The 23,860-nt window shown below is 54.7% G+C and overlaps 1 protein-coding gene across 1 annotated transcript in view; it reads right to left on the bottom strand.

The window, feature by feature from the left end:
* arl8bb (ADP-ribosylation factor-like 8Bb) overlaps positions 1 to 11,450 on the bottom strand; it is a 63,646-nt gene extending 52,196 nt beyond the window's left edge. Inside the window, exon 1 of the mRNA XM_038810757.1 lies at positions 10,982 to 11,450. Coding sequence (XP_038666685.1) covers positions 10,982 to 11,104 — 123 coding nt within the window. The 5' untranslated portion in view covers positions 11,105 to 11,450. The remainder of the gene's footprint in view (positions 1 to 10,981) is intronic.
* Between the last annotated feature and the right edge of the window lie 12,410 nt (positions 11,451 to 23,860).

Raw genomic sequence — 23,860 nt, 5'->3', positions numbered from 1 at the left:
CGCAGACACAGGGATAACATGCAAACTGCACACACTAACCAAAGGCCAGGCTCAAACACATATTTCTAGTGCTGTGGGGCAGCAGAGCACCCTACCTCAACACACACCCCACCCTATCCCCATGACCCCACCTAACCTGGAAATCTTTGGACTGCTGGGAGAAACTGTCTTTGCCTCATTTTCAACCAACAGGGGAGTAACACTTTTGGTCAATAAAAAAAGCTCCCACCAAGGTGGTGAATGGTGTGAAAGATAAGGGGGATAAATGTGTGATTAAGGAGCTTGTATATGGAGAACCATTCTCAATAGTGAATCCCTTCAAATCACTTAAAGTCTTCGTGGACTTTGCAGAGCTGACTTCAACCAATTCTTTTGCAGGCATGGACTTCAACCGTCACTGGAATCCTTTGATGGAAAAGCCCCAATAACCAGAAATCTCCTCACCCTGGTAGCAGGGTGGTTAGCATTGTTGCTTCACAGCTCCAAGGTCCCAGGTTCGCTACCAGGCTTGGGTCACTGTGCAGAGAATGCACGTTTTCCCCTTTTCTGCGTGGATTTCCTCTAGGTGCTCCGGTTTCCTCCCACAGTCCAAAGATGTGCAGGTTAGGTGGATTGGCCATGCTAAATTTCCCTTAGTGTTGCAAAAAAAAAAAAAGGTTAGGTGGTTAGGGGATAGGATGGAGGTGTGGGCTTGGATAGGGTGCTCTTTTCAAGGGCTGCTGCAGACTCACTGAGCCGACTTGCCTCCTCCGGCACTGTAAATTCTTAAGATTCTATCGGCAAGGGCATTGGTGTCAGTTATGTGAGGAGGTGGGATACCTAGATATGTGGAGGACTTTACATTCTAACGGTCAAGACTTTACATTTTTCTCAACTCCTCATCAATGTCATAGTAGAACTGACTATTCCCTCATGCCGAGAGAAATCTTGCATTCAGTATCCTCGCGTTCTATGGGTAATATTGTGAGCTCTTACCATGCTCCCATCTGCCTTGAGTTTTTAAAAATCGAGGGTTTGCCTCCCTGCCCCGATCTAGCTTTGACACATCTCTAGTTGGAGATAAATCCTTTACATCACAAGACAAAGCCACTTGAGTCACACAGAATTAGGTCACTTGGCCCATCAAGTTTTCTCTGATATTTAATCATGGTTGATACTTTTTGCATCCCCATTCTCCGGCCTTCTCCCCATAACCCCTGATCCCCTTATCAATCAAAAACCTATCAATCTCTGTCTTACCAACCTTCTGTGGCAAAGAGTTCCAGATTCAACACCCTCTGGCTGAAGAAATTCCTCCTCATCTCTTTTCGAAGGATCGTCCCTTCAGTCTGATGCTGTGCCTTCGGGTCCTAGTTTTTCCTACGAGTGGAAACATCCTCTCCATGTCCACTCTATCTAGGCCTCTCAGTATCTTGCAAGTTTCAATAAGATCCCCTCTCATCCTTCTAAACTCCAAAGAGTACCGACACAGATTCCTCACCACCACACTTGGAATATCGTGTCCAGTTCTGGTCGCCTCATTATAGGACGGATGTGGATGCTTTGGAGAGGATTCAGAGGTGATTTACCAGGATGCTGCCTGGACTGGAGGGCATGTCTTATGAAGAAAGGTTGAGGGAGCTAGGACTTTTCTCACTGGAGCGAAGGAGGAAGAGAAGTGACGTGACAGAGGTATACAAGCCGATGAGAGGCATGGATAGAGTGGATAGCCAGAGACTTTTCCTCAGGGCAGAAATGGCTGTCACGGGGACATAATTTTAAGGTGACTGGAGGAAGGTATAGGAGATATCAGAGGTAGGTTCTTTACATAGAGAGTGGTGGGTGTGTGGAATGCACTGCCAGCGGAGGTGGTGGAGTCTGAGTCATTAGGGAAATTTAAGCAACTCTTGGAAATGGACAGCAGTAAATTGAAGGGGTGTAGGTTAGGTTGATCTTAGATTAGGATAAATGGTCGGCACAACATCGTGGGGTGAAGGGCATGTCCCAGAACAGACACTTGAGGCACACCACTAGTCACCAGCTACATATTTGAGCTTTTTAAACCAATTGATTCTCTTTCTGATGTGATCCCCTCTATTTTGTGAGAGACTTGCAAGGTGTATGCTAGGGGATTAGTTAGAATGTGTAGTCTAATGTATGCAAGTTTAATACATTCTGTAAAGTCTGCAACTCCTATCTCAAAATTCTAGGCTCCACTTCATCTGACTTGGTCCTGGAATGCTTCCCATAAGCCATATTGCACATTGCCATCTCAATAGAGGTGTACATCTTGATTTTTATCCTTTAATGTTTATTTAAAAGGCCTTGTATCTCCTTTTCTCTTTCTCTCCCCCCCCCCCCCCAGCGCAAATTTTCTGATTGATCCGGTCTATAAATGGACAGGACTGTTTTCTGAAGAGGCCAACATGACAGTAGCAGAGACACTTTAGGGACACTGATCTGAAGGGTGGTGAGTTAGGGAAGGATGAGGCCCTGACAGGAGATTTGGGGGGGGGGGGGGGGGGGCGGGAATTTGAAAATGAGGTTGAGAATTCTCAAAGAGAGGCACTGCTGGAGCACAAGCCAACATTTTCAGTAAGCACAGGAGTGATGGGGAGTGGAATTTTGTGATTGTTGGCAAATAAATAAAATAGTTCTGCATGAACTATGCTCATGATAATCGCAGTTGCTGCACAGCTCCAGGGTCCCAGGTTCGATTCCCGGCTTGGCTCACCGTCTGTACGGAGCCTGCACATTCTCAGTGTCTGCATGGGTTTCCTCCGGATGCTCCGGTTTCCTCCCAGATGTGAAGGTTAGGTGGATTGGCCATGCTAAATTGCCCTTAAGTGTCCAAAAAAGGTTAGGTGGGGTTATGGGGATAGGGTGGAGATATAGGCTTGGGTAGGGTGCTCTTTCCAAGTGCCGGTGCAGACTCAATGGGCCAAATGGCCTCCTTCTGCACTGTAAATTTTATGATTGTATGAGGTCAAATTCCTGCAGTGCAGATTGGGACAGGCCAGGAGAGCACAGTAATCGTTAAGGCCAGAAGTAACAGCAGCCTGGATGAGGGATTCAGCATCATATAAAAAGCACAGTATCCATCTCAGGGGGCTCAGAGTCTAGCTGTACATGTCATGCGGACAGCAAGGTATATTTCGCCAGGTCCTGTTAAGCAAAAATCACTTTGCTGCGACAGCAGGCAGCCAGGTCAAGTTCAGACAGTACAAATTCCGTTCAATTAATGCAGCGTTCAAATTTCCTTAAGTATCTTGCTATCAAATTTTGCAGCTCCACAGTTTCAATACTACAGTAACTGATCTTGTCATTCGGCTGCATTCACATTGCTCTACCTTCTATTACAAAAATCTTAGCACCGTCTGCTAATTCCTACTTCGAGATGATACATCACAGCACCTCAATGTATAACCTGTCTTATGTGGATAAACCCCCAAGCTGCCGAATATGATTCCTGGAACAACCTACAATGTGTAGGACGTTGCCCAGATACATTGTTGCCTGGTTATGTGCCACTGGATGTCAGTACCTGTAGCCAGCAAATTTAGACCCTTGCTCGAAAATGCAGACTGAACCAAACAAACATGGCAGCATCTCCCATCTTTTGAATCTGGTGTCTTACTTGCAGCGATGTCGGTTGTGACAGCGGTGTCAAAGAACCTCATTTTAGCAGAGGTTTATTGCACAATATCAACTGATACAACATTGCGGGGAGAAAACTAGGATCTCTGAAACACTGCTCACATTAACAAAAGCAACAGCTAAACTGTGCTAGAATTCCCATGTGGCAAAGCTATGATATCTGGGCTAAAAATGCCAAAAATAACAATTCTAACCTGAAAAGCAATCAGAACAAAATTACCTCCATTGCAATTGTTCTGCACACAATCTACACCGCAGAAATTAGAGACAGATAGAAATTACATGACCAAGTCGCAGACCACACCCAACTACAACCTTCACAGGAAAACTGCACAATGCTGGATGTTCCACTGAAATCAATAATGTTCATCAAAACAGTTATCTTCAGAAAAAAAATCTCGAGCTGAAATGCAGATTTATTAGTGCACAATTTGGAAAGCTAAAACAAAGTAACATCCAGGTAAACAGTACACTTACCATACCCTCCTATTACACAATTGAAACGTTGCATTCATCTGCTGTAAATACACTAGATCTGCAGTACTATTAACTTGAATCTAATCCCATCACATCATATAACTCATAACTTGTCCTCTTCTGCAATCTAACATTCAAGATAACAGGATGATGCAGAACAGAGAAAATTCAATAAGGAAATTCAATTGTCAAAACCGGTCATCAATATTATTTAAGATTTGGCGGTGGTGGTTGGGGGGAGGGGGGGGAGGAAACCTCTGCTTAGCACAAGACAAAAATTTAATTCTGCTCAATCTATATTTTGAAATATCATGGAGGAATTTAGAATCCTTAATCCTCTAGCCCACAAAGGTCTGCCATTCCAAAAAGTAAATTCACTCAATTTATGCTGCTTAATTGACGAGATATATACACAAGTAACATTGACTGGAAAAAATTTCTGAGAGGACATGACAAGTAGAATTTTCAAGTCTTTTTCCCCGGGCTGAACAGTTTGCAAAAAGGGTCATAATTTGTAGATAAGAGTTGAGCCATTTTAGAACAGAGAGAGGGAAGAAAATTCTTCAGAAGGTTTTGAATTGTAGAAATTCTCAACTCCAGAATTTGTCATTGAGTAAGATAAATGGGAAAGTCGCCAAAGCCCCAGATGACCATAGGCTGCTGCCCCCTTTTAAGAGGGAGAGCTGACTGGTGCGGATTTAACCCGAGGATCAGCACACCACAGGTGCAATGTTGAGAAGGCGAGACCTTCATGAATAACAGCAGCCAGTACCACAATTGTGGGCCGGGGAGGGGGGGAGGGGTGGTGTGCCGGGGAGGGGTGGTGTGCCGGGGAGGGGGGGAGGGGTGGTGTGCCGGGGAGGGGGGGAGGGGGTGGTGTGCCGGGGAGGGGGGGGGGAGGGGTGGTGTGCCGGGGAGGGGGGGGGGGGGGGGGAGGGGTGGTGTGCCGGGGAGGGGGGGGGGGGGGGAGGGGTGGTGTTGGGGGGAAGGGGGGGGGGGGGGGGGTGGTGTGCCGGGGAGGGGGGGGGGGGGTGGTGTGCCGGGGAGGGGGGGGGGGGGTGGTGTGCCGGGGAGGGGGGGGGGGGGGAGGGGTGGTGTGCCGGGGAGGGGGGGGGGGTGTGCCGGGGAGGGGGGGGGGGGGGGGGGGTGCCGGGGAGGGGGGGGGGGGGGGGGTGCCGGGGGAGGGGGGGGGGGGGGGGTGCCGGGGAGGGGGGGGGGGGGGGGGGGGTGTGTGCCGGGGAGGGGGGGGGGGGGGGGGGGGAGAGGTAGGGGTGGTGTGCCGGGGAGGGGGGGAGAGGAGGGGTGGTGTGCCGGGGAGGGGGGGGGGGGGGAGGAGGGGTGTGTGTGCCGGGGAGGGGGGGGGGGGGGGGGGGCTGTGCTGTGTGGGGGGGGGCTGTGCTGTGTGGGGGGGGGGCTGTGCTGTGTGGGGGGGGGGCTGTGCTGTGTGGGGGGGGGGCTGTGCTGTGTGGGGGGGGGGCTGTGCTGTGTGAGGGGGGGGCTGTGCTGTGTGGGGGGGGGCTGTGCTGTGTGGGGGGGGGCTGTGCTGTGTGGGGGGGGGGCTGTGCTGTGTGGGGGGGGGCTGTGCTGTGTGGGGGGGGGGCTGTGCGTGTGGGGGGGGGGGGCTGGGCTGTGTGGGGGGGGCTGGGCTGGGTGGGGGGGGCTGCGCTGTGTGGGGGGGGCTGCGCTGTGTGGGGGGGCTGCGCTGTGTGGGGGGGGCTGCGCTGTGTGGGGGGGGCTGCGCTGTGGGGGGGGCTGCGCTGTGGGGGGGGCTGCGCCTGTGTGGGGGGGGCTGCGCTGTGGGGGGGCTGCGCTGTGTGGGGGGGGCTGCGCTGTGGGGGGGGGCTGCGCTGTGTGGGGGGGGCTGCGGTGGGGGGGGGCTGCGCTGTGTGGGGGGGGCTGCGTGTGGGGGGGGGGCTGCGCTGTGTGGGGGGCTGCGCTGTGTGGGGGGGCTGGCTGTGTGGGGGGGGGGCTGTGCTGTGGGGGGGGGCGTGTGCTGTGTGGGGGGGGGCTGTGCTGTGTGGGGGGGGGGCTGTGTGCTGTGTGGGGGGGGGCTGGCTGTGTGGGGGGGGCTGTTGCTGTGTGGGGGGGGGGCTGTGCTGTGTGGGGGGGCTGTGCTGTGTGGGGGGGGCTGTGCTGTGTGGGGGGGGCTGTGCTGTGTGGGGGGGGCTGTGCTGTGTGGGGGGGGGGCTGTGCTGTGTGGGGGGGGGCTGTGCTGTGTGGGGGGGGCTGTGCTGTGTGGGGGGGGGCTGTGCTGTGTGGGGGGGGCTGTGCTGTGTGGGGGGGGCTGTGCTGTGTGGGGGGGGCTGTGCTGGTGGGGGGGCTGTGCTGTGTGGGGGGGCTGTGCTGTGTGGGGGGGCTGTGCTGTGTGGGGGGGGCTGTGCTGTGTGGGGGGGCTGTGCTGTGTGGGGGGGGCTGTGCTGTGGGGGGGGGGTATGCTGTGTGGGGGGGGGTATGCTGTGTGGGGGGGGGTATGCTGTGTGGGGGGGGTATGCTGTGTGGGGGGGGCTGTGCTGTGTGGGGGGGATGCTGTGTGGGGGGGGTGCTGTGTGGGGAGGGTGCTGTGTGGGGGGGGTGCTGTGTGGGGGGGGCTGTGCTGTGTGGGGGGGGCTGTGCTGTGTGGGGGGGGCTGTGCTGTGTGGGGGGGGCTGTGCTGTGTGGGGGGGGCTGTGATGTGTGGGGGGGGCTGTGCTGTGTGGGGGGGCTGTGCTGTGTGGGGGGGGCTGTGCTGTGTGGGGGGGGCTGTGCTGGTGGGGGGGGCTGTGCTGTGTGGGGGGGGATGTGCTGTGTGGGGGGGGCTGTGCTGTGTGGGGGGGCGGTGCTGTGTGGGGGGGGCTGTGCTGTGTGGGGGGGGCTGTGCTGTGTGGGGGGGGCTGTGCTGTGTGGGGGGGGCTGTGCTGTGTGGGGGGGGCTGTGCTGTGTGGGGGGGGCTGTGCTGTGTGGGGGGGGCTGTGCTGTGTGGGGGGGCTGTGCTGTGTGGGGGGGCTGTATGTGTGGGGGGGGCTGGCTGTGTGGGGGGGGCTGTGCTGTGTGGGGGGGACTGTGATGTGTGGGGGGGGCTGTGCTGTGTGGGGGGGCTGTCGTGCTGTGTGGGGGGGCTGTGCTGTGTGGGGGGGGCTGTGCTGTGTGGGGGGGGCTGTGCTGTGTGGGGGGGGCTGTGCTGTGTGGGGGGGCTGTGCTGGTGGGGGGGGCTGTGCTGTGTGGGGGGGCTGTGCTGTGTGGGGGGGGCTGTGCTGTGTGGGGGGGGCTGTGCTGTGTGGGGGGGGCTGTGCTGTGTGGGGGGGGCTGTGCTGTGTGGGGGGGCTGGGCAGTGTGGGGGGGGCTGTGCTGTGTGGGGGGGGCTGTGCTGTGTGGGGGGGGCTGGGCAGTGTGGGGGGGGCTGGCTGTGTGGGGGGGGCTGGGCAGTGTGGGGGGGGGCTGGGCAGTGTGGGGGGGGCTGGGCAGTGTGGGGGGGGCTGGGCTGTGTGGGGGGGCTGGGCAGTGTGGGGGGGGCTGGCTGTGTGGGGGGGGCTGTGCTGTGTGGGGGGGCTGTGCTGTGTGGGGGGGCTGTGCTGTGTGGGGGGGGCTGTGCTGTGTGGGGGGGGATGTGCTGTGTGGGGGGGGCTGTGCTGTGTGGGGGGGGCTGTGCTGGTGGGGGGGGCTGTGCTGTGTGGGGGGGGCTGTGCTGTGTGGGGGGGGCTGTGCTGTGTGGGGGGGGCTGTGCTGTGTGGGGGGGGCTGTGCTGTGTGGGGGGGGGTGTGCTGTGTGGGGGGGGCTGTGCTGTGTGGGGGGGCTGTGCTGTGGTGGGGGGGCTGTGCTGTGTGGGGGGGCTGTGCCTGTGTGGGGGGGGCTGTGCTGTGTGGGGGGGGGCTGTGCTGTGGGGGGGGGGCTGTGCTGTGTGGGGGGGCTGTGCTGTGTGGGGGGGGCTGTGCTGTGGGGGGGGGCTGTGCTGTGTGGGGGGGCTGTGTGGGGGGGCTTGTGCCTGTTGGGGGGGGCTGTGCTGTGTGGGGGGGGGCTGTGCTGTGTGGGGGGGGCTGTGCTGTGTGGGGGGGGCTGTGTGCTGTGTGGGGGGGCTGTGCTGTGTGGGGGGCTGTGCTGTGTGGGGGGGGGCTGTGCTGTGTGGGGGGGGCTGTGCTGTGTGGGGGGGGCTGTGCTGTGTGGGGGGGGGCTGTGCTGTGTGGGGGGGGCTGTGCTGTGTGGGGGGGGCTGTGCTGGGTGGGGGGGCTGTGCTGTGTGGGGGGGCTGTGCTGTGTGGGGGGGCTGTGCGTGTGTGGGGGGGCTGTGCTGTGTGGGGGGGCTGTGCTGTGTGGGGGGGCTGTGCTGTGTGGGGGGGGCGTGCTGTGTGGGGGGGGCTGTGCTGGTGGGGGGGGAGCCTGTGCTGTGTGGGGGGGGCTGTGCTGTGGGGGGGGCTGTGCTGTGTGGGGGGGTGGCTGTGTGGGGGGTGCGTCTGTCTGTGTGGGGGGGCTGTGCTGTGTGGGGGGGCTGTGCTGTGTGGGGGGGCTGTGCTGTGTGGGGGGGCTGTGCTGTGTGGGGGGGGCTGTGCTGTGTGGGGGGGGACTGTGCTGTGTGGGGGGGCTGTGCGTGTGGGGTGGGCTGTGCTGGGGGGGGGCTGTGCTGTGTGGGGGGGCTGTGCTGTGTGGGGGGGCTGTGCTGTGTGGGGGGGCTGTGCTGTGTGGGGGGGCTGTGCTGTGTGGGGGGGCTGTGCTGTGTGGGGGGGCTGTGCTGTGTGGGGGGGGCTGTGCTGTGGGGGGGGGGCTGTGCTGTGTGGGGGGGGCTGTGCTGTGTGGGGGGGGCGGTGCTGTGTGGGGGGGGCTGTGCTGTGTGGGGGGGCTGTGCTGTGTGGGGGGGGCTGTGCTGTGTGGGGGGGGCTGTGCTGTGTGGGGGGGCTGTGCGTGTGGGGGGGGCTGGCTGTGTGGGGGGGGCTGTGCTGTGTGGGGGGGCTGTGCTGTGTGGGGGGGCTGTGCTGTGTGGGGGGGGCTGTGCTGTGTGGGGGGGGCTGTGCTGTGTGGGGGGGCTGTGCTGTGTGGGGGGGGCTGTGCTGTGTGGGGGGGGCTGTGCTGTGTGGGGGGGGCTGTGCTGTGTGGGGGGGGCTGTGCTGTGTGGGGGGGGCTGTGCTGTGTGGGGGGGCTGTGCTGGTGGGGGGGGCTGTGCTGTGTGGGGGGGGCTGTGCTGTGTGGGGGGGCTGTGCTGTGTGGGGGGGCTGTGCTGTGTGGGGGGGCTGTGCTGTGTGGGGGGGGCTGTGCTGTTGGGGGGGGCTGTGCTGTGTGGGGGGGCTGTGCTGTGTGGGGGGGGCTGTGCTGTGTGGGGGGGGCTGTGCTGTGTGGGGGGGCTGTGCTGTGTGGGGGGGCTGTGCTGTGTGGGGGGGGCTGTGCTGTGTGGGGGGGGCTGTGCTGTGTGGGGGGGGCTGTGCTGTGTGGGGGGGGCTGTGCTGTGGGGGGGGGGCTGTGCTGTGTGGGGGGGGCTGTGCTGTGTGGGGGGGCTGTGCTGTGTGGGGGGGCTGTGCTGTGTGGGGGGGGCTTGTGCTGTGTGGGGGGGCTGTGCTGTGTGGGGGGGGCTGTGCTGTGTGGGGGGGCTGTGCTGTGTGGGGGGGGCTGTGCTGTGTGGGGGGGGCTGTGCTGTGTGGGGGGGCTGTGCTGTGTGGGGGGGCTGTGCTGTGTGGGGGGGGCTGTGCTGTGTGGGGGGGCTGTGCTGTGTGGGGGGGCTGTGCTGTGTGGGGGGGCTGTGCTGTGTGGGGGGGCTGTGCTGTGTGGGGGGGCTGGCTGTGTGGGGGGGCTGTGCTGTGTGGGAGGGGCTGTGCTGTGTGGGACCGGGCTGTGCTGTGTGGGATCGGGCTGTGCTGTGTGGGACCGGGCTGTGCTGTGTGGGACCGGGCTGTGCTGTGTGGGACCGGGCTGTGCTGTGTGGGGGAGGCTGTGCTGTGTGGGACCGGGCTGTGCTGTGTGGGGGGCTGTGCTGTGTGGGGGGGCTGTGCTGTGTGGGGGGGGCTGTGCTGTGTGGGGGGGCTGTGCTGTGTGGGGGGGGCTGTGCTGTGTGGGGGGGCTGTGCTGTGTGGGGGGGGGCTGTGCTGTGTGGGGGGGGCCTGTGCTGTGTGGGGGGGGCTGTGCTGTGTGGGGGGGGCTGTGACTGTGTGGGGGGGGCTGTACTGTGTGGGGGGGGTGCTGTGTGGGGGGGCTGTACTGTGTGGGGGGGCCTGTGCTGTGTGGGGGGGGGCTGTGCTGTGTGGGGGGGCTGTGCTGTGTGGGGGGGGCTGTGCTGTGTGGGGGGGGCTGTACTGTGTGGGGGGGGGCTGTCCTGTGGGGGGGGGCTGTAGCTGTTGGGGGGGGCTGTACTGTGTGGGGGGCTGTGCTGTTCCTTTGTGGGGGGGGCTGTACTGTGTGGGGGGGGGCTGTAATGTGGGGGGGGCTGTACTGTGGGGTTGGGGGCTTTGTGTGCTGTGTGGGGGGGGCTGTGCTTTGTGGGGGGGGCTGTGCTGTGGGGGGGGCTGTGCTGTGCGGGGGGGGCTGTGAGTGGGGGGTGGCGTGCTTGTGGGGGGCGTGCTGTGTGGGGGGCTGTGCTGTGGGGGGGCTCTGTGCTGTGTGGAGGCGGGGGCCTGTGCTCTGTGGGGGCGGGCTGTGTGTGGGGGTGGGCTGTGCTGTGGGGGGGGCTGTGCTGTGTGGGACCGGGCTGTGCTGTGCTGTGGGGGGGGGGTGCTGGCCTGTGGGGGGGGGGGGTGCTGTCCTGTGTGGGGGGGGGGGGGTGCTGTCCTGTGGGGGGGGGGGGGGAGGGGGGTGCTGTCCTGTGAGGGGGGGGGGGGGGGGGGCTGCTGTGGTGTGTGGGGATTGGGCGTGGTGTGACCGGCAGCAGGTGGAGGAAGTGGGGGAGGAGGATGTGGGTCGGCCTCAGGCTCACTCACCGCGATAACGTTGACGAAGGTGGTCTTGCCCGAGTATTGCAGCCCGACCAGTGTCAGCTCCATCTCCTCCTTCCAGAACAGCGACTTGATCCAGTCCAGCAGCCGGTTGAAAAGCGCCAGCATCCTGAGTGAGTTTGGGCGGAGGGTCGGAGCCGGATGAGAAAGGGCCGCTGCCGAGAAACTGGAGGTTCGCGCTGGGCCAGGACACCGGGCGGAGGGTGGGGGGGGGCTGCAGGCAGCTGCTCAGACAGCACCGGAAACAGCAACCCGTCAGCTGACTGGAGCGGCGAAACCCTGGGATGCTGGTGTCGCGGCTCAGGAGGACCCTGGGATACTGGAAGAGGCGTGCCTGGAGAATCCTGGGATACTGGAAGAGGCGGGCCTGGAGAATCCTGGGATACTGGAAGAGCGGGCCTGGAGAATCCTGGAATGCAGGTGGAGCAGCCCTGCTGGGTCTGGGAGAATGTTCACTGGGGTGGTAAAGGAGTGAACCATGGAGGGTCCTGGGATATTAGAGGAATAGACAATGGGGGCTTCTGGGATACTGGATGAACTACCTCGATTGTCACAGAACTCGGGCGGTTGCTGCACACTCTAGCGTTCAGAGAAAGGAACAGCAATAGACCTGCTCCTCTGCCCGTTAATTGTGGAGGCCCAAGGAATAACATGAATATTATAAATAAAAAATATATTATCAAATTAAATAAGTAATATTGTCCATAATGACGCCTGGGCACTCTAGTTCCCTGAAAACCTACTCATGGAATGACTACAACACAGAGGGAGACCATTTGGCCCATCGTGTATGTGCCAGTTCTTTGGAACAGCAATTTATTTAATCCTATTTGTCTGCCTTTTCTCCGTGGACCAGCATATTTGGTCCTCTTCAAATAAATATCCAAATTATTTTCGTACGCTGTGTTTGAATCTTCCACCATTACAGTCTGCAGCAGCAAATTCCAGACCCTAACCCTCAGTTTACGAAAGTTTTTCATCATGTTGCCACGGTTTTCTTTGTCATTCACCTTAAGTCAATGTTTTCTGATTCTTGATTCTTCTGAGACACTATCTCATCAGCCCAGACCCCTGATGACTTTGGACAATTCCGTCAAATCGGGTCTTATCTAAAGAGAACAAGAGCTTCTCCAACCTGTCCACTGAAGGACCTCTTCCCCGGAATCATTCTCGTAAATCTTTTTTGTATCCATTATAATGCTTTCATATCTTTCCTGAAGTCTGGCAGAATGAACAGCATAGAATATAGTTATGATCAAAAATTGGAAGGCCTCAATTAAGGTTCCATCGCCTCAGGAATCGGTGTGACGATGTCCTGGGACTGTGGTGATTGGCCTCCAGCAAACACAGCCTTCTTCCTCTATGGTGGTCGTGACTCCAGCCACTTGAGTGGTTTCCCCTTGATGCCACGTTTTGCCAAATTCTGCTGCCTTAATGTCAAGGGCAATTACATCTGCTCCTTTTTCAGGTTCACCTGGGCACATAGACGCAAAAATGAGGCAGAAGTTCAGAGAGAATGGTCCTCTCAACCACGTCTACCTAAAACTCTTAAGCCAGGCCCAAGAGCTGATTCAGAAGGGAGAGCTTCAACTTACCCACCTCTGCACTTGGGTGGCCAAGAAATGTGGGACTGAAGTACAGCCAGCAATTGAAGAGAAGGTCTTCAAGTAGAAGAGTAAGAGTGGCAAACTCTCACATTCCACATTAAGGTTACAAGGGGACATAACTATAAGGTTCAGGGTGGGAGATACAGGAGAGATGTCTGAGGTAGGTTCTTTACTCAGAGAGTGGTTAGGGTGTGGAATGGACTGCCTGCTGTGATAGGGGAGTCAGACACTTTAGGAACTTTCAAGCGGTTATTGGATAGGCACATGGAGCACACCAGAATGACAGGGAGTGGGATAGCTTGATCTTGGTTTCTGACAAAGCTCAGCACAACATCGAGGGCCGAAGGGCCTGTTCTGTTCTATATTCTATGTTTCACCTTAATGTGGAGTGTGAGAGGTTGCCACTCTTCCTCCTCTACTTGAAGACCTCTTCAATTGCTGGCTGCATCTAAAGGTCACAGTGATTAGGGGCAGCCTGAGAGTCTGTAAATGTGCTTGAAAGCCTATTGCACATCACTGCTCCATGGCAATTTCTCCATACCAGGATCCCCAATACAGCATCCTGTTCTTCCATGGTGGATAATGCCCTGCATAAAGGCTGGAAATTTTGACGTTCTGAGTGGTGATGAGCAACAGTCAGTTTAACTCTTGACTGCTTGTATAGTCCCGAACTTCAGCGTAATAAAAAGCCTCACGTATTCCACAGCCCCGGACTTCAAGACCTTTGAAGAGCTGGTGGCACTAATAGCAAATATTATGATCCCAAGCTGTCGATCATCGTGCAATGGTACTGGGTTACATGGCTGACCCCAGGGAAGTCTGTTCTTAACATATTTGAGGAAACTAGCAGAACTTTGTAATTACAGCCCTCCCCAACCCGCAAGGCTGCGGGTCCAGTTGGTTTGCGCGTGAACAATATGGCAACCCAAACGGAAGTTACAGGCCGAGCCATTGTAAGACCTTAAGAAGGCCGTAGAAATTCTTCTTTCCGGGTCCGAGGACAGGTGTATTAGGTGCTCAGGGAGCCCAGCAAACCATGTCCACATGTTCTGGGCATGCCCAGCGCTGGGGGAATTTTGGAAGGGTGTAGGAAGGACGGTATCGAGGGTGGTAGGATCCAGGGTCAATCCAGGCTGGGGACTCGCAATATGTGGGGTTGCAGTGGAGCCGGGAGTGCAGGAGGCGAAAGAGACCTAGTAGCCCGGCGGAGGATTCTTCTTCAGTGGAAGGATGCGAGGCCCCAAGCGTGGAGGCCTGGGTCAACGATATGGTGGGGTTTATTAAATTGGAGAGGGTGAAATTTTTCCTAAGGGGGTCAGTGCAGGGGTTTTTCAGGAGATGGCAACCATTCCTAGATCTCCTGGTGAAACGGTAAAAACGAAAGGTCAGCAGCAGCAGCAACCCGGGGTGGTGGGGTTGTCTCTTTGTTTTTATTTTGGGTTGAATATCTGTTTTTTGCCAATGACGGGCGTTAATTTATTGTTTCTCTTTTGTATTTACGGCGGGGGGGGGGGGGTTTCTGGTTTTTTTTGTTCTTAGAATTTTCTGTTATTGTTTTCTTTTTTGTGAAAATGTGAAAATTTGAATAAAAATTATTTTTAAAAAAAGAAGAAATTCTTCTTTCCCTAAAAGTGCAGTAAAGGGAGTTCAGGAACTCCAAGGGATGGAGGTAGACAGCGTAGGACATGTTCCCTCCCGGCATTCAGCACGCCCCCCCAAAATAGAAAACCCCGGACCATCACTGTGGGGCAAACACCGCCAAGTCTATGTCCAAAGACCTAAGACTGAGTTAGCTAGGCAAGATACATTCCCTGAATCCATAGCGGCATACCCCAGATGATGTGGGTCATGAGGCCAGTGAGGCCTCAGTGAGCAAAAGCCACAAGGCAGCCAATAAACCCGTCGCCCCACTCGAGGTGGGCATCAACCTAGAACCCACAATTTTCATCTGGAACAGCCCAATGATGAATGCATGCAGCTGAACTGCATTGCAGCACTCAAAGTTGCCCCCATTCGGATCACCATTCGAGTAAACGGTTACCCTCTTGTAATGGAATTGGACTTCGGAGCCACATTCACGATCATAGGTAAACAAACGTTTGAAAAAATTCAGACAGCGGTACAACGTTTGTGCTCACGAGATATTGAGGCAAGATTGGCAACCTACACAGGGGAACCATTTGTATAGCTTGCCATGGTTGGGACCATGATGACCCTGATGATCTACAGGCAATAATCTGTATGGCTGCCGTTGATGGTAGTAAAAGGACATGGCCCCAGTCTGTTAGGCCGCAATTGGCTGCAACTCCTTCGCCTCCGATTTGGAGACCTAGGCATTGTAAGCTTCCGATGCCAAGCAAACAGGAGAGCAGCCACCAGAAGTGATCCCCCTGCAGCAATCAGCAAGGAAACAGCGTTCATGGTCCAGATATATACCCCCTGATTTAGCCCCACAGGCACAAGAGGCACAACCACAGATAAAAAAGAGTTGACGTCCTCCTGCTCTAACTTCCTCAGACAGGTCTTTGGACTTTGGGGGGAAGGGATGTTATAACCCACACAAGACCAATGGGGATGGACCGCCCCCTGGGCATCTTTAAATACAAGCTTCCCCGCTGAGGGGCGGGGACCCATCAGCCGAGTAATTGACTCTGTCTTAAAGCCGGCCCAGATGGGAGCCGAGCGCGAGTAATCCCGGCTGGGACCTGGAGTGACTGTATATATAGTTTGCTTTGTAATAAAATAAGTTTCTTTACTCCTCTCGTTTTGGACTCCTCTGTGGCCACTAAACTTGTCATCTCAGTGAGCTCTCTACGTCAATGAGTCAATCACAGAAAAGGCCATTTCTAATCACTTCCTTTGATCACTTTCCACCCACATTCCCATGTCCACTCATAATTCCACTTCTTCTTGCGTCTGTCCCACAAGTTACTGACTACTGTACCTTCATTTTCCCATGCCTAGCCTTTGGCCTCCTTTCATCACACCACAACCTTTCTGCAGCTTGCACTCTGCTGAATCACACCATCATCTCCACTGTTGTTGGACTCATCCTGATTAAAACTATTACCCTCTCTCAGCCTAGTCAGTCCCCTGGTATGTATTACGATCACAGACCAGATCCCAACAGTTGCTAGGATACCGGACAGTAACCACAATATTTTATTTACTTTGTAAGACTGTGAGGAAAGGAAACTCCACTTCAGGAGTGATTCCACGCACAAGTAGGGATATGGTATATTAAAGCAAACTATTACCATCCAGATTGGACCCCAACAGTGGCTAGGATACTGGGCAAAACCCCAATATTTTAGTTTCTTTTGTAAGACTGTGCAGAATGAATGATTCACTCCAGCAGTGATTGCATGAAGATATTTTGCATTGAAGGTGTTGTTAAAACAAAGCTCTATTATCAATACAATATTAAACTCTTTAACTTCACACCCAAAAAGAATAGCTTACAATTACCCCTTACAAAATTCTACTCAAATCCCCATTAAACAACAAGAAAATAAATGTACAGCTCCCAATCCATCTTAAAATTAGCATGGCATAGAGTACATGGTAGCACAGTGGTTAGCACTGTTGCTTAACAATGCCACAGTTCCAGGTTCGATTCCCTGCTTGGGTCACTGTCGGTGTGGAGTCTGCACGCTCTCCCTGTGTCTGTTTGGGTTTCCTCCGGGTGCTTCGGTTTCCTCCCACAAGTCCCGAAAGATGTGCATGTTAGGTGAATTGGACATTCTGAATTCTCCCTCAGTGTACCCGAACAGACACTGGAGTGTGGCAACTAGGAGCTTTTCACAGTAACTTCATTGCAGTGTTAATGTAAGCTTACTTGTGACAAGAATAAAGATTATTATTGTAATACTTGCTTTCCAGAGTGGATGTGGCCCCTGTTATAACCCCTTCAGACTCTGGCTGAATATCCTCAAAAAGCTGGTTCACCTGGTGTGTTTCAGCTTCTTCCTTGTCCTCAGACAAGACTGCTCTACTTTAAACATTATTACTCTTTTTATAACTATCCTACTGGGAGAGAATTATGGAATCAATGTCAGCCAGATCAGACTTTAACTCCTCTCCAAAGATTTTCAAAATCTCTCTGAATCCTTTAGCTTCACCCAGGAAGGACATAATCTGCCCAAACTGAAAAAAAAGAACTCTCCAGGCTGAAAGCACATTACCTCCACAGGGACCTTCTCCAGTCAAACCACAGTGCATTAGCACAGACTAAAAACAAATTCCATGTGATCAATTTAACCTTCTGGCTCCTAGAATCTCTCAGACTCTGCAAAACAGGATTCCTCTTAAAAAAAAACATTACCACTGCAGTATATACTATAACCCAAGGCCTTTAACCCTTAAATTGCCAAAGGTTTTGAATCCAATAGTCCTAAAATCCTCCATTCATCACAAAACGCTATTACCAACCTTGGTGGCAGGCCCCGGGTTGGCCTCCAGTACCTCCTCCCTGACGGTACTCGTAGGGCCCTGGAGGTCTCGCTGGGATGTAGGGGTGGCTGGAGTGAGCTCTTCCGGCCCTGGCAGCTCCCCATTGTCTGCACCATGGTGTCGATGCCCTCAGCGATGGTCTTCAGTTACTGGGCCATGTTCTGCAGTGCCTCAGCAATATCCCCCTGTGTCTGGGTCCTGTCCCTCAGCGATTGGACATGATGTCTAAGGTCTCAGCCATGGTTGTTACATACTGAGCCATGCCTTGGGCACCACGACTCAACATGCGCATGTTCTGCTCCAGGCTTTCCACTGCGGTCGCCACCCTAGCAGTGCTGGCCATATATAGGTGGCATTATCTCCTATGCCCATAGCCTTTGGGACTCCTCAAATTGGTTATGCACTCATTGGAATGTCGCTGATATCCCCTTCTGAATGTCATGGCTGTGTATTATCAACTGCTTCAGCTCTGGGAGAACCTTGTCCAGAGGCTTGTCATCTGAATGAGTCCCAGCTGAGTCCTGGGATCCAGCAGACCTCCGAATCCTGCCGTTATTAGATGTTCTTACTTCCACCTGATGTGCATTAGCAACTGTGTGGTTCTCACCAGATTGTGCCCAGAAGCCTGTCCACTAATGTCGCCCACCGAGGTGTGTGCCTCTGTGATGGTGGAAGGTGGAGATGACAGCAGTGACGCCTGGATGGTGGTCTCCTCGGAACTCTCTTAGATCATCTCTTGGGTCGGAGGGAGGGGGTGGCTCTGGATGGTCCGGCCCCATCAGATGGAGATGCTGCAAGAGAATGGATGTGGTCAGCGAGAGGGAAGAATCATTTTAGTTTAGCATGAACAACTCATTTGAGACAGGTCATTTGGCTTAAGGGTCAATGGATCCTCATGTCTGCGGCAGGCCACACTCACTGTCCTCTCCTCGGTCAACCCCACAATTCCCACAGCCCGTTCCTTAAAGGGAGGGAGGACTCAAATCTCTGGTACTCCGCACCCCACCTTGGCCCTTTCCCACTTATTATAGGCTATCTTCTCCTGCGGGGACAAAGAGGGCATTGTGAGCCACCGCTTGCTGGGTCAGGGGGGTCTCTAGCAGGTGGCATGTCTGGGCACCACACCTGGATATGAAGCGATTGTGCTGGTGGGTGCCATTAGGTTCTGAGGAGCAAGCACGAAGATTGGATGTGGGGAGGGTGCGAGGTATCAGTCAGTGATTTGTAGGGAACATTGGGGGGGGTTGGAATTTGAGGGGTGACAGGCAGAACTAATGTCAGGAGAGAGGTTGTAACTTACCCTTGCAGCTTGGTGGAGGTTGTTGATCTTCATCCGACATTGTACGGTGATCCACTTGATCATGCTGACCGCACTGACAGCCACTGCCCCTGCCTCACAGGCGGTATTGGTAACCCTGCAGCTGGCCCTCCAAACCCCTCGGGGGAACAGGGTACCCCGTCTCACATCAACAGCGTCGAGAAGCCTGGCCATGTCGGCATCCCCAAAGTGAAGAGCAGGTCTGCACACTGCCAAGCTTGTGTGTTGACCAGGAGTGAGTGGCGAAGGAGCGTTTGGAAGCAGCTCTCTCTTGTTAGCAGCAAGAAAAAGAGTCATCTGGACTCGAAACGTTAGCTCCCTTCTCTCTCCACAGTTGCTGTCAGATCTGCTGAGATTGTCCAGTATTTTCTGTTTTTGTTTTAGACTCCAGCAACCGTGGTAATTTGCTTTTACCCTTGAAGGTTTTGTTGTCTTCCAAATCCATGTTCACCTTTCCAGTAATGGTTGAATCCCTCTAGTCAGCACTCTACCCCGACCATGGTAGGATAAAGGGTTAATATCAGGAGCACCTGACACTGATGCAGCCAATGGTGTGCCTATAATGCAACTGAGATCTGGTGAGAAGCAGAAGCACAACTTCGTGTAGAGTAATTCTGTAAATAAACAAGTATGTTTTTTTAAGAGTCCAATGGAGCATTCCTAGGGAAACAGGCAAACACTAAAGAAACCCCATCTAGATGCCCAACATGGTGGCAGCGAATAGAGTGTAGAGACCCAGAAAAACTCCAAGAGAAGCGCGACAGAGTGGCACAATGGTTAACACTGCTGTCTCACAGCACCTAGGATCCGGGTTCAATTCCAACCTCGGGTGACTGTGTGGAGCTTGCACATTCTTTCTGTGTCTGCATGGGTTTCCTCCAGTAGCTCCAGTTTCCTCCCACAGTCTAAAGATGTACAGGTATGGTGGGTTGGCCATGCTAAATTGCTCCTTAGTATCCAAAGATTAGGTGGGGCTATGAGGTAGGGTGGGGGATTGGGTCTAGGTAGGGTGCTCTTTCAGAGGGGCAGTGCAGACTTGAAGGGCCGAATGGCCTCATTCGGCACTGTAGGGATTCTATGATTCTATGAAGACTGCAGATCTGAAAGACCTACAAATCTTTGGGAAAAGGACAAGAAGAATAAAGATTGAAGACTCACAAGAGAACAGAGTAACATGGGTGCTAAAGGTGCAAGCAGCACACAAAGCTGGAGTCAAGACAACAGTGAGTTCAATCTACAAGTTAATGTACTGAAGTATCAGCAGATTCTGAACTTATGGTAAGTATGGAGTCTACATTGCCGCTCCCAGAAATGAGGATGAGATTTTCCAGGTGCAAAGCAGCTTCAGGTTTGCATAAGAAGGACAGAAGAGTCAGGTCAGTGGAGGCCACTGCAGGTGATGTTATTCTACACAGTAGAGGCCACAGCAGGTGATATTTTTGCAAGACAAAGTGTCAATCTCACATGAAGAAGTCCATGAGGCATTTGATTTATACTTCAGTGTTTGAAAAAAAATTGATCAATGAGCCAGCGAAGTGTAAGAAGAGAAGGCAAAATCTGGGGAAATCCATGGACTCATTATTAATGACCCATACAGAATGGTGGAGAATTGCAACTATTGGATCTTCAGAGATTAATTAATATGCTATTGTTTAGTGGTCGTGATCTTATCTCTCACAAAAGGCAGTACAAGTAGTTTGGATTTGGATTTGTTTATTGTCACGTGTACCGAGGTACAGTGAAAGTATTTTTCTGCGTGCAGCTCAAACAGATCATTTAGTACATGAAAACAAAAACAGCGTAATAGGTCAACACAAGGTACACAGTGTAAATACATAGACACTGGCCTCGGGTGAAGCATACAGGATTGTAGTATTAATCAGTCAGTCCATAAGAGGGTTGTTTAGGAGTCTGGTAACAGCGGGGAAGAAGCTTTTTTTGATCTATTTGTGCGTGTTCACAGATGTTTGTATCTCCTGCCTGATGGAAGAAGTTGGAAGAATGAGTAAGCCGGGTGGGAGGGGTGTTTGATTATGCTGTCCACTTTCCCCAGGCAGTGGGAAGTGTATGGAGTTAATGGATAGGAGGTGGGTTTGTATGATGGACTGGGCGTTGTTCACGACTGATCGAACTTAGCATACTAAACAGAGTAGTTGTTAGTGGGAAAAAATATGTTGTTTGGAACAAAATTGAGTGAAGCCATTCAATATGTTGTACAAAAAAGACAAAACGCAGTGAAGCAAAAGCTTGAAAAAAAAAAGAAATACCGTGCCAGTCGCCATCTTAAGATGATTTCAGAGTGGCGGAAAAACCCTGCAAATGGGCAGAATGTCCAGCAAGGAGATCTGAGTATCACAACTATGGGAAGTTAGGACATTTTTAAATAGCCTGCTGATCCAACGTTCCAGTAGCTCATAGGAAGTAAGAGATAACAATGAAACCAAGTAAAATGTAAGCAGAAGAGTCACAGAAAACATAAATAACCTTCTTCGAAGAGGTTGACAAAAGAGAAAATAATTATTGGACATTAAATTAGAAGTTAATGGTTACCCCATGCAATTAAAGCTAGATACTGGGTGCAAATCGATCCAGGCTGACTCTGGACACGGGTACTTATACAGCTGCACTAGGGGGAGGAGTCGTGGGCAGAACCAAGGGTGGAGCCCAGTACAAGTTCCTAAGTGCTCCCAGCGCTACTCCCCCTAGTGGTAGGACAGCGCTACTGCGCTTACAACAACAGTGTGAATTAACATATATATTAACATATATTACATTCACCACATTCACCCCCTTCAAAAAAATCAAGTCCGGTGGGGGTGGTGGTCTACTCTATAAAGTCAGTCTGTCCGGCGGTCGAATTGTCCGCTGAGATCTGCGGAGCACCGGGGTTGCAGCCTCTTGCGGTGGCTGGATGGGTGTGGTGTGCTGGGGTACAATGGGGGACTCCAGGGTGGGTTGTATCCGAGCTTCATACTCTTCTGGTTCGACTGGGGACTAGGGGCGCTGGGGGCTGGCCGGCGCGGGCGCGCAGAACTGGTGGAGCGAGCACGTGGGCTCGGGAGCGCACGGGGGCGGCAGCATGGGGTATAGGGTGAGAGATCCTTCTGTGGGGGTAGGGGGGGCGCTGGATCCGGCAGGTGCCAGATCCCAGAGGGATACAGTGTCGTGACGGCCGTCAGGGAAGTCGACGAATGCGTACTGGAGGTTGGAGTGGAGCAGGCGCACCTTCTTAACAAGGGAGTCGGTTTTGTGCGCCCTGACGTGTTTCCTCAGGAGTACGGGGCCCGGCATCCTCAGCCATGCCGGAAGTGAGAGCCCCATGGTAGTGCCCCTGGAAAAAATGAAGAGCCTCTCGTGAGGGGTCTGGTTGGTCGCCGTACACAAGAGGGACCTAATAGCGTGGAGCGCGTCTGGGAGGACTTCCTGCCACTGGGAGACTTGGAGCTTTCTAGACCGGAGGGTCAGTAGGACGGTCTTCCAGACCGTCGCATTCTCCCTTTCCGCCTGCCCGTTCCCCCTGGGGTTGTAGCTGGTAGTCCTGCTCGAGGCAATGCCCTTTTCAAGCAGGTACTGACGCAGCTCGTCGCTCATGAAGGACGAACCCCGGTCGCTGTGTACGTAGCTGGGGAAACCAAACAGGGTGAAGATGCTATGCAGGGCCCTAATGATTGTGTGGGAGGTCATGTCGGGGCACGGGATAGCGAATGGAAAACGGGAGAACTCGTCTACGACGTTTAAGAAGTAAACGTTCTTGTTAGTTGAGGGGAGTGGCCTTTTGAAATCAATCGCGAGGCGTTCAAAGGGCCTAGAAGCCTTGACCAGGTGGGCCCTGTCTGGTCTATAGAAGGGCGGTTTGCACTCCGCACAGATCGGGCAGTCCCTGGTGAGCGCTTTTACCTCCTCGTTGGAGAAAGGCAGGTTTTGGGCCCTGATGTAGTGGGTGAGCCGGGTGACCCCCAGGTGGCAGAGGTAATTGTGGATGCTTTTTAATCGGTCGATCTGCGCGCTGGGCGCATGTCCCGCGGGATAGGGCATCCGGAGGCTCGTTGAGCTTCCCGGGTCGATATTTGATATCGTAATTGTAGGTGGAGAGTTCGATCCTCCATCTCAGAATTTTATCGTTTTTTATTTTGCCACTTTGCGAGTTGTCGAACATGAAGGCAACCGATCTTTGGTCGGTGATGAGGGTGAACCTCCTACCTGCGAGGTAGTGCCTCCAGTGACGGATAGCCTCCACGATGGCTTGTGCTTCTTTCTCGACTGAAGAGTGTCGGAGTTCTGAAGCGGAGAGGGTACGGGGGAAAAATGCAACTGGTCTCTCTGCCTGATTTAACGTGGCTGCAAGAGCTAACTCTGAGGCGTCGCTCTCTACCTGAAATGGGGTGGATTCATCCACCGCCCACATGGCCGCTTTGGCGATGTCCTCCTTGATGCCGTCGAAGGCCTGCCGTGCCTCGGCTGACAGGAGAAATCGTGTGGTCCTAAAGAGTGGGCGGGCTTTGTCCGCATATTGAGGGACCCACTGGGCGTAGTAGGAAAAAAATCCCAAGCACCGTTTGTGGGCCTTGGGACAATGAGGGGGAGGGAGTTCTAAGAGGGGCCGCATACGGTCCGGGGTCGGGGCCCAGGACTCCGTTTTCCACGACATAGCTGAGGATGGCTAGTCTGGATGTGCGGAAAACGCATTACTCCTTGTTGTACATGAGATTCAGTTTCTGTGCCGTCTGGAGAAAACGGTGGAGGTTGGCGTCGTGGTCCTGCTGGTCATAGCTGCAGATGGTGACATTGTCCAAGTACGGAAACGTGGCCCGCAGCCCGTACTGGTCCACCATTCGGTCCATTGCTCGTTGGAACACCGAGACCCCATTGGTGACGCCGAAAGGGACCCGGAGAAATGGAAGAGGCGGCCATCGGTCTCGAATGCCGTGTAGTGGCGGTCCTCTGGGCGGATTGGGAGCTGGTGGTATGCAGACTTCAGATCCACCGTGGAAAAGAGCCGATACTGGGTGATCTGGTTTACTATGTCTACAATCCTGGGGAGGGGATACGCGTCGAGGAGCGTAAATCTATTTATAGTCTGACTGTAGTCGACCACCATACGGAATTTTTCCCCGGTCTTAACGACCACCACCTGAGCTCTCCAGGGACTATTGCTGGCCTCTATAACCCCCTCAGTGAGTAGCCTTCGGACCTCTGCTCTGACAAATACCCTATCCTGCAGGCTATACCGCCTGCTACGAGTGGCTACGGGTTTACAGTCCTTAGTGGATTGGCAAAGAGAGGAGGGGGGGGGATTCGCAGTGTAGCGTGGCTGCAGATCGTGAGTGGGGGCAGGGGCCCTCCGAAGCTGAGGGTGAGGCTCTTGAGGTTGCATTGGAAGTCTAGGCCTAATAAGAGTGGCGCGCAGAGTTCGGGCAAAACGTAGAGTTTGAACTTCGAGTAACTAGCGCCTCGGATTGTGAGTGTCGCGACGGTGCGCCCCTGGAT

This window comes from Scyliorhinus canicula, chromosome 11 (genome assembly GCF_902713615.1).
Source record: "Scyliorhinus canicula chromosome 11, sScyCan1.1, whole genome shotgun sequence".
NCBI lineage: Eukaryota > Metazoa > Chordata > Chondrichthyes > Carcharhiniformes > Scyliorhinidae > Scyliorhinus > Scyliorhinus canicula.
The sequence above is the reverse complement of the archived record's forward strand: the minus strand, read 5'-3'. Positions and strand labels throughout refer to the sequence as shown.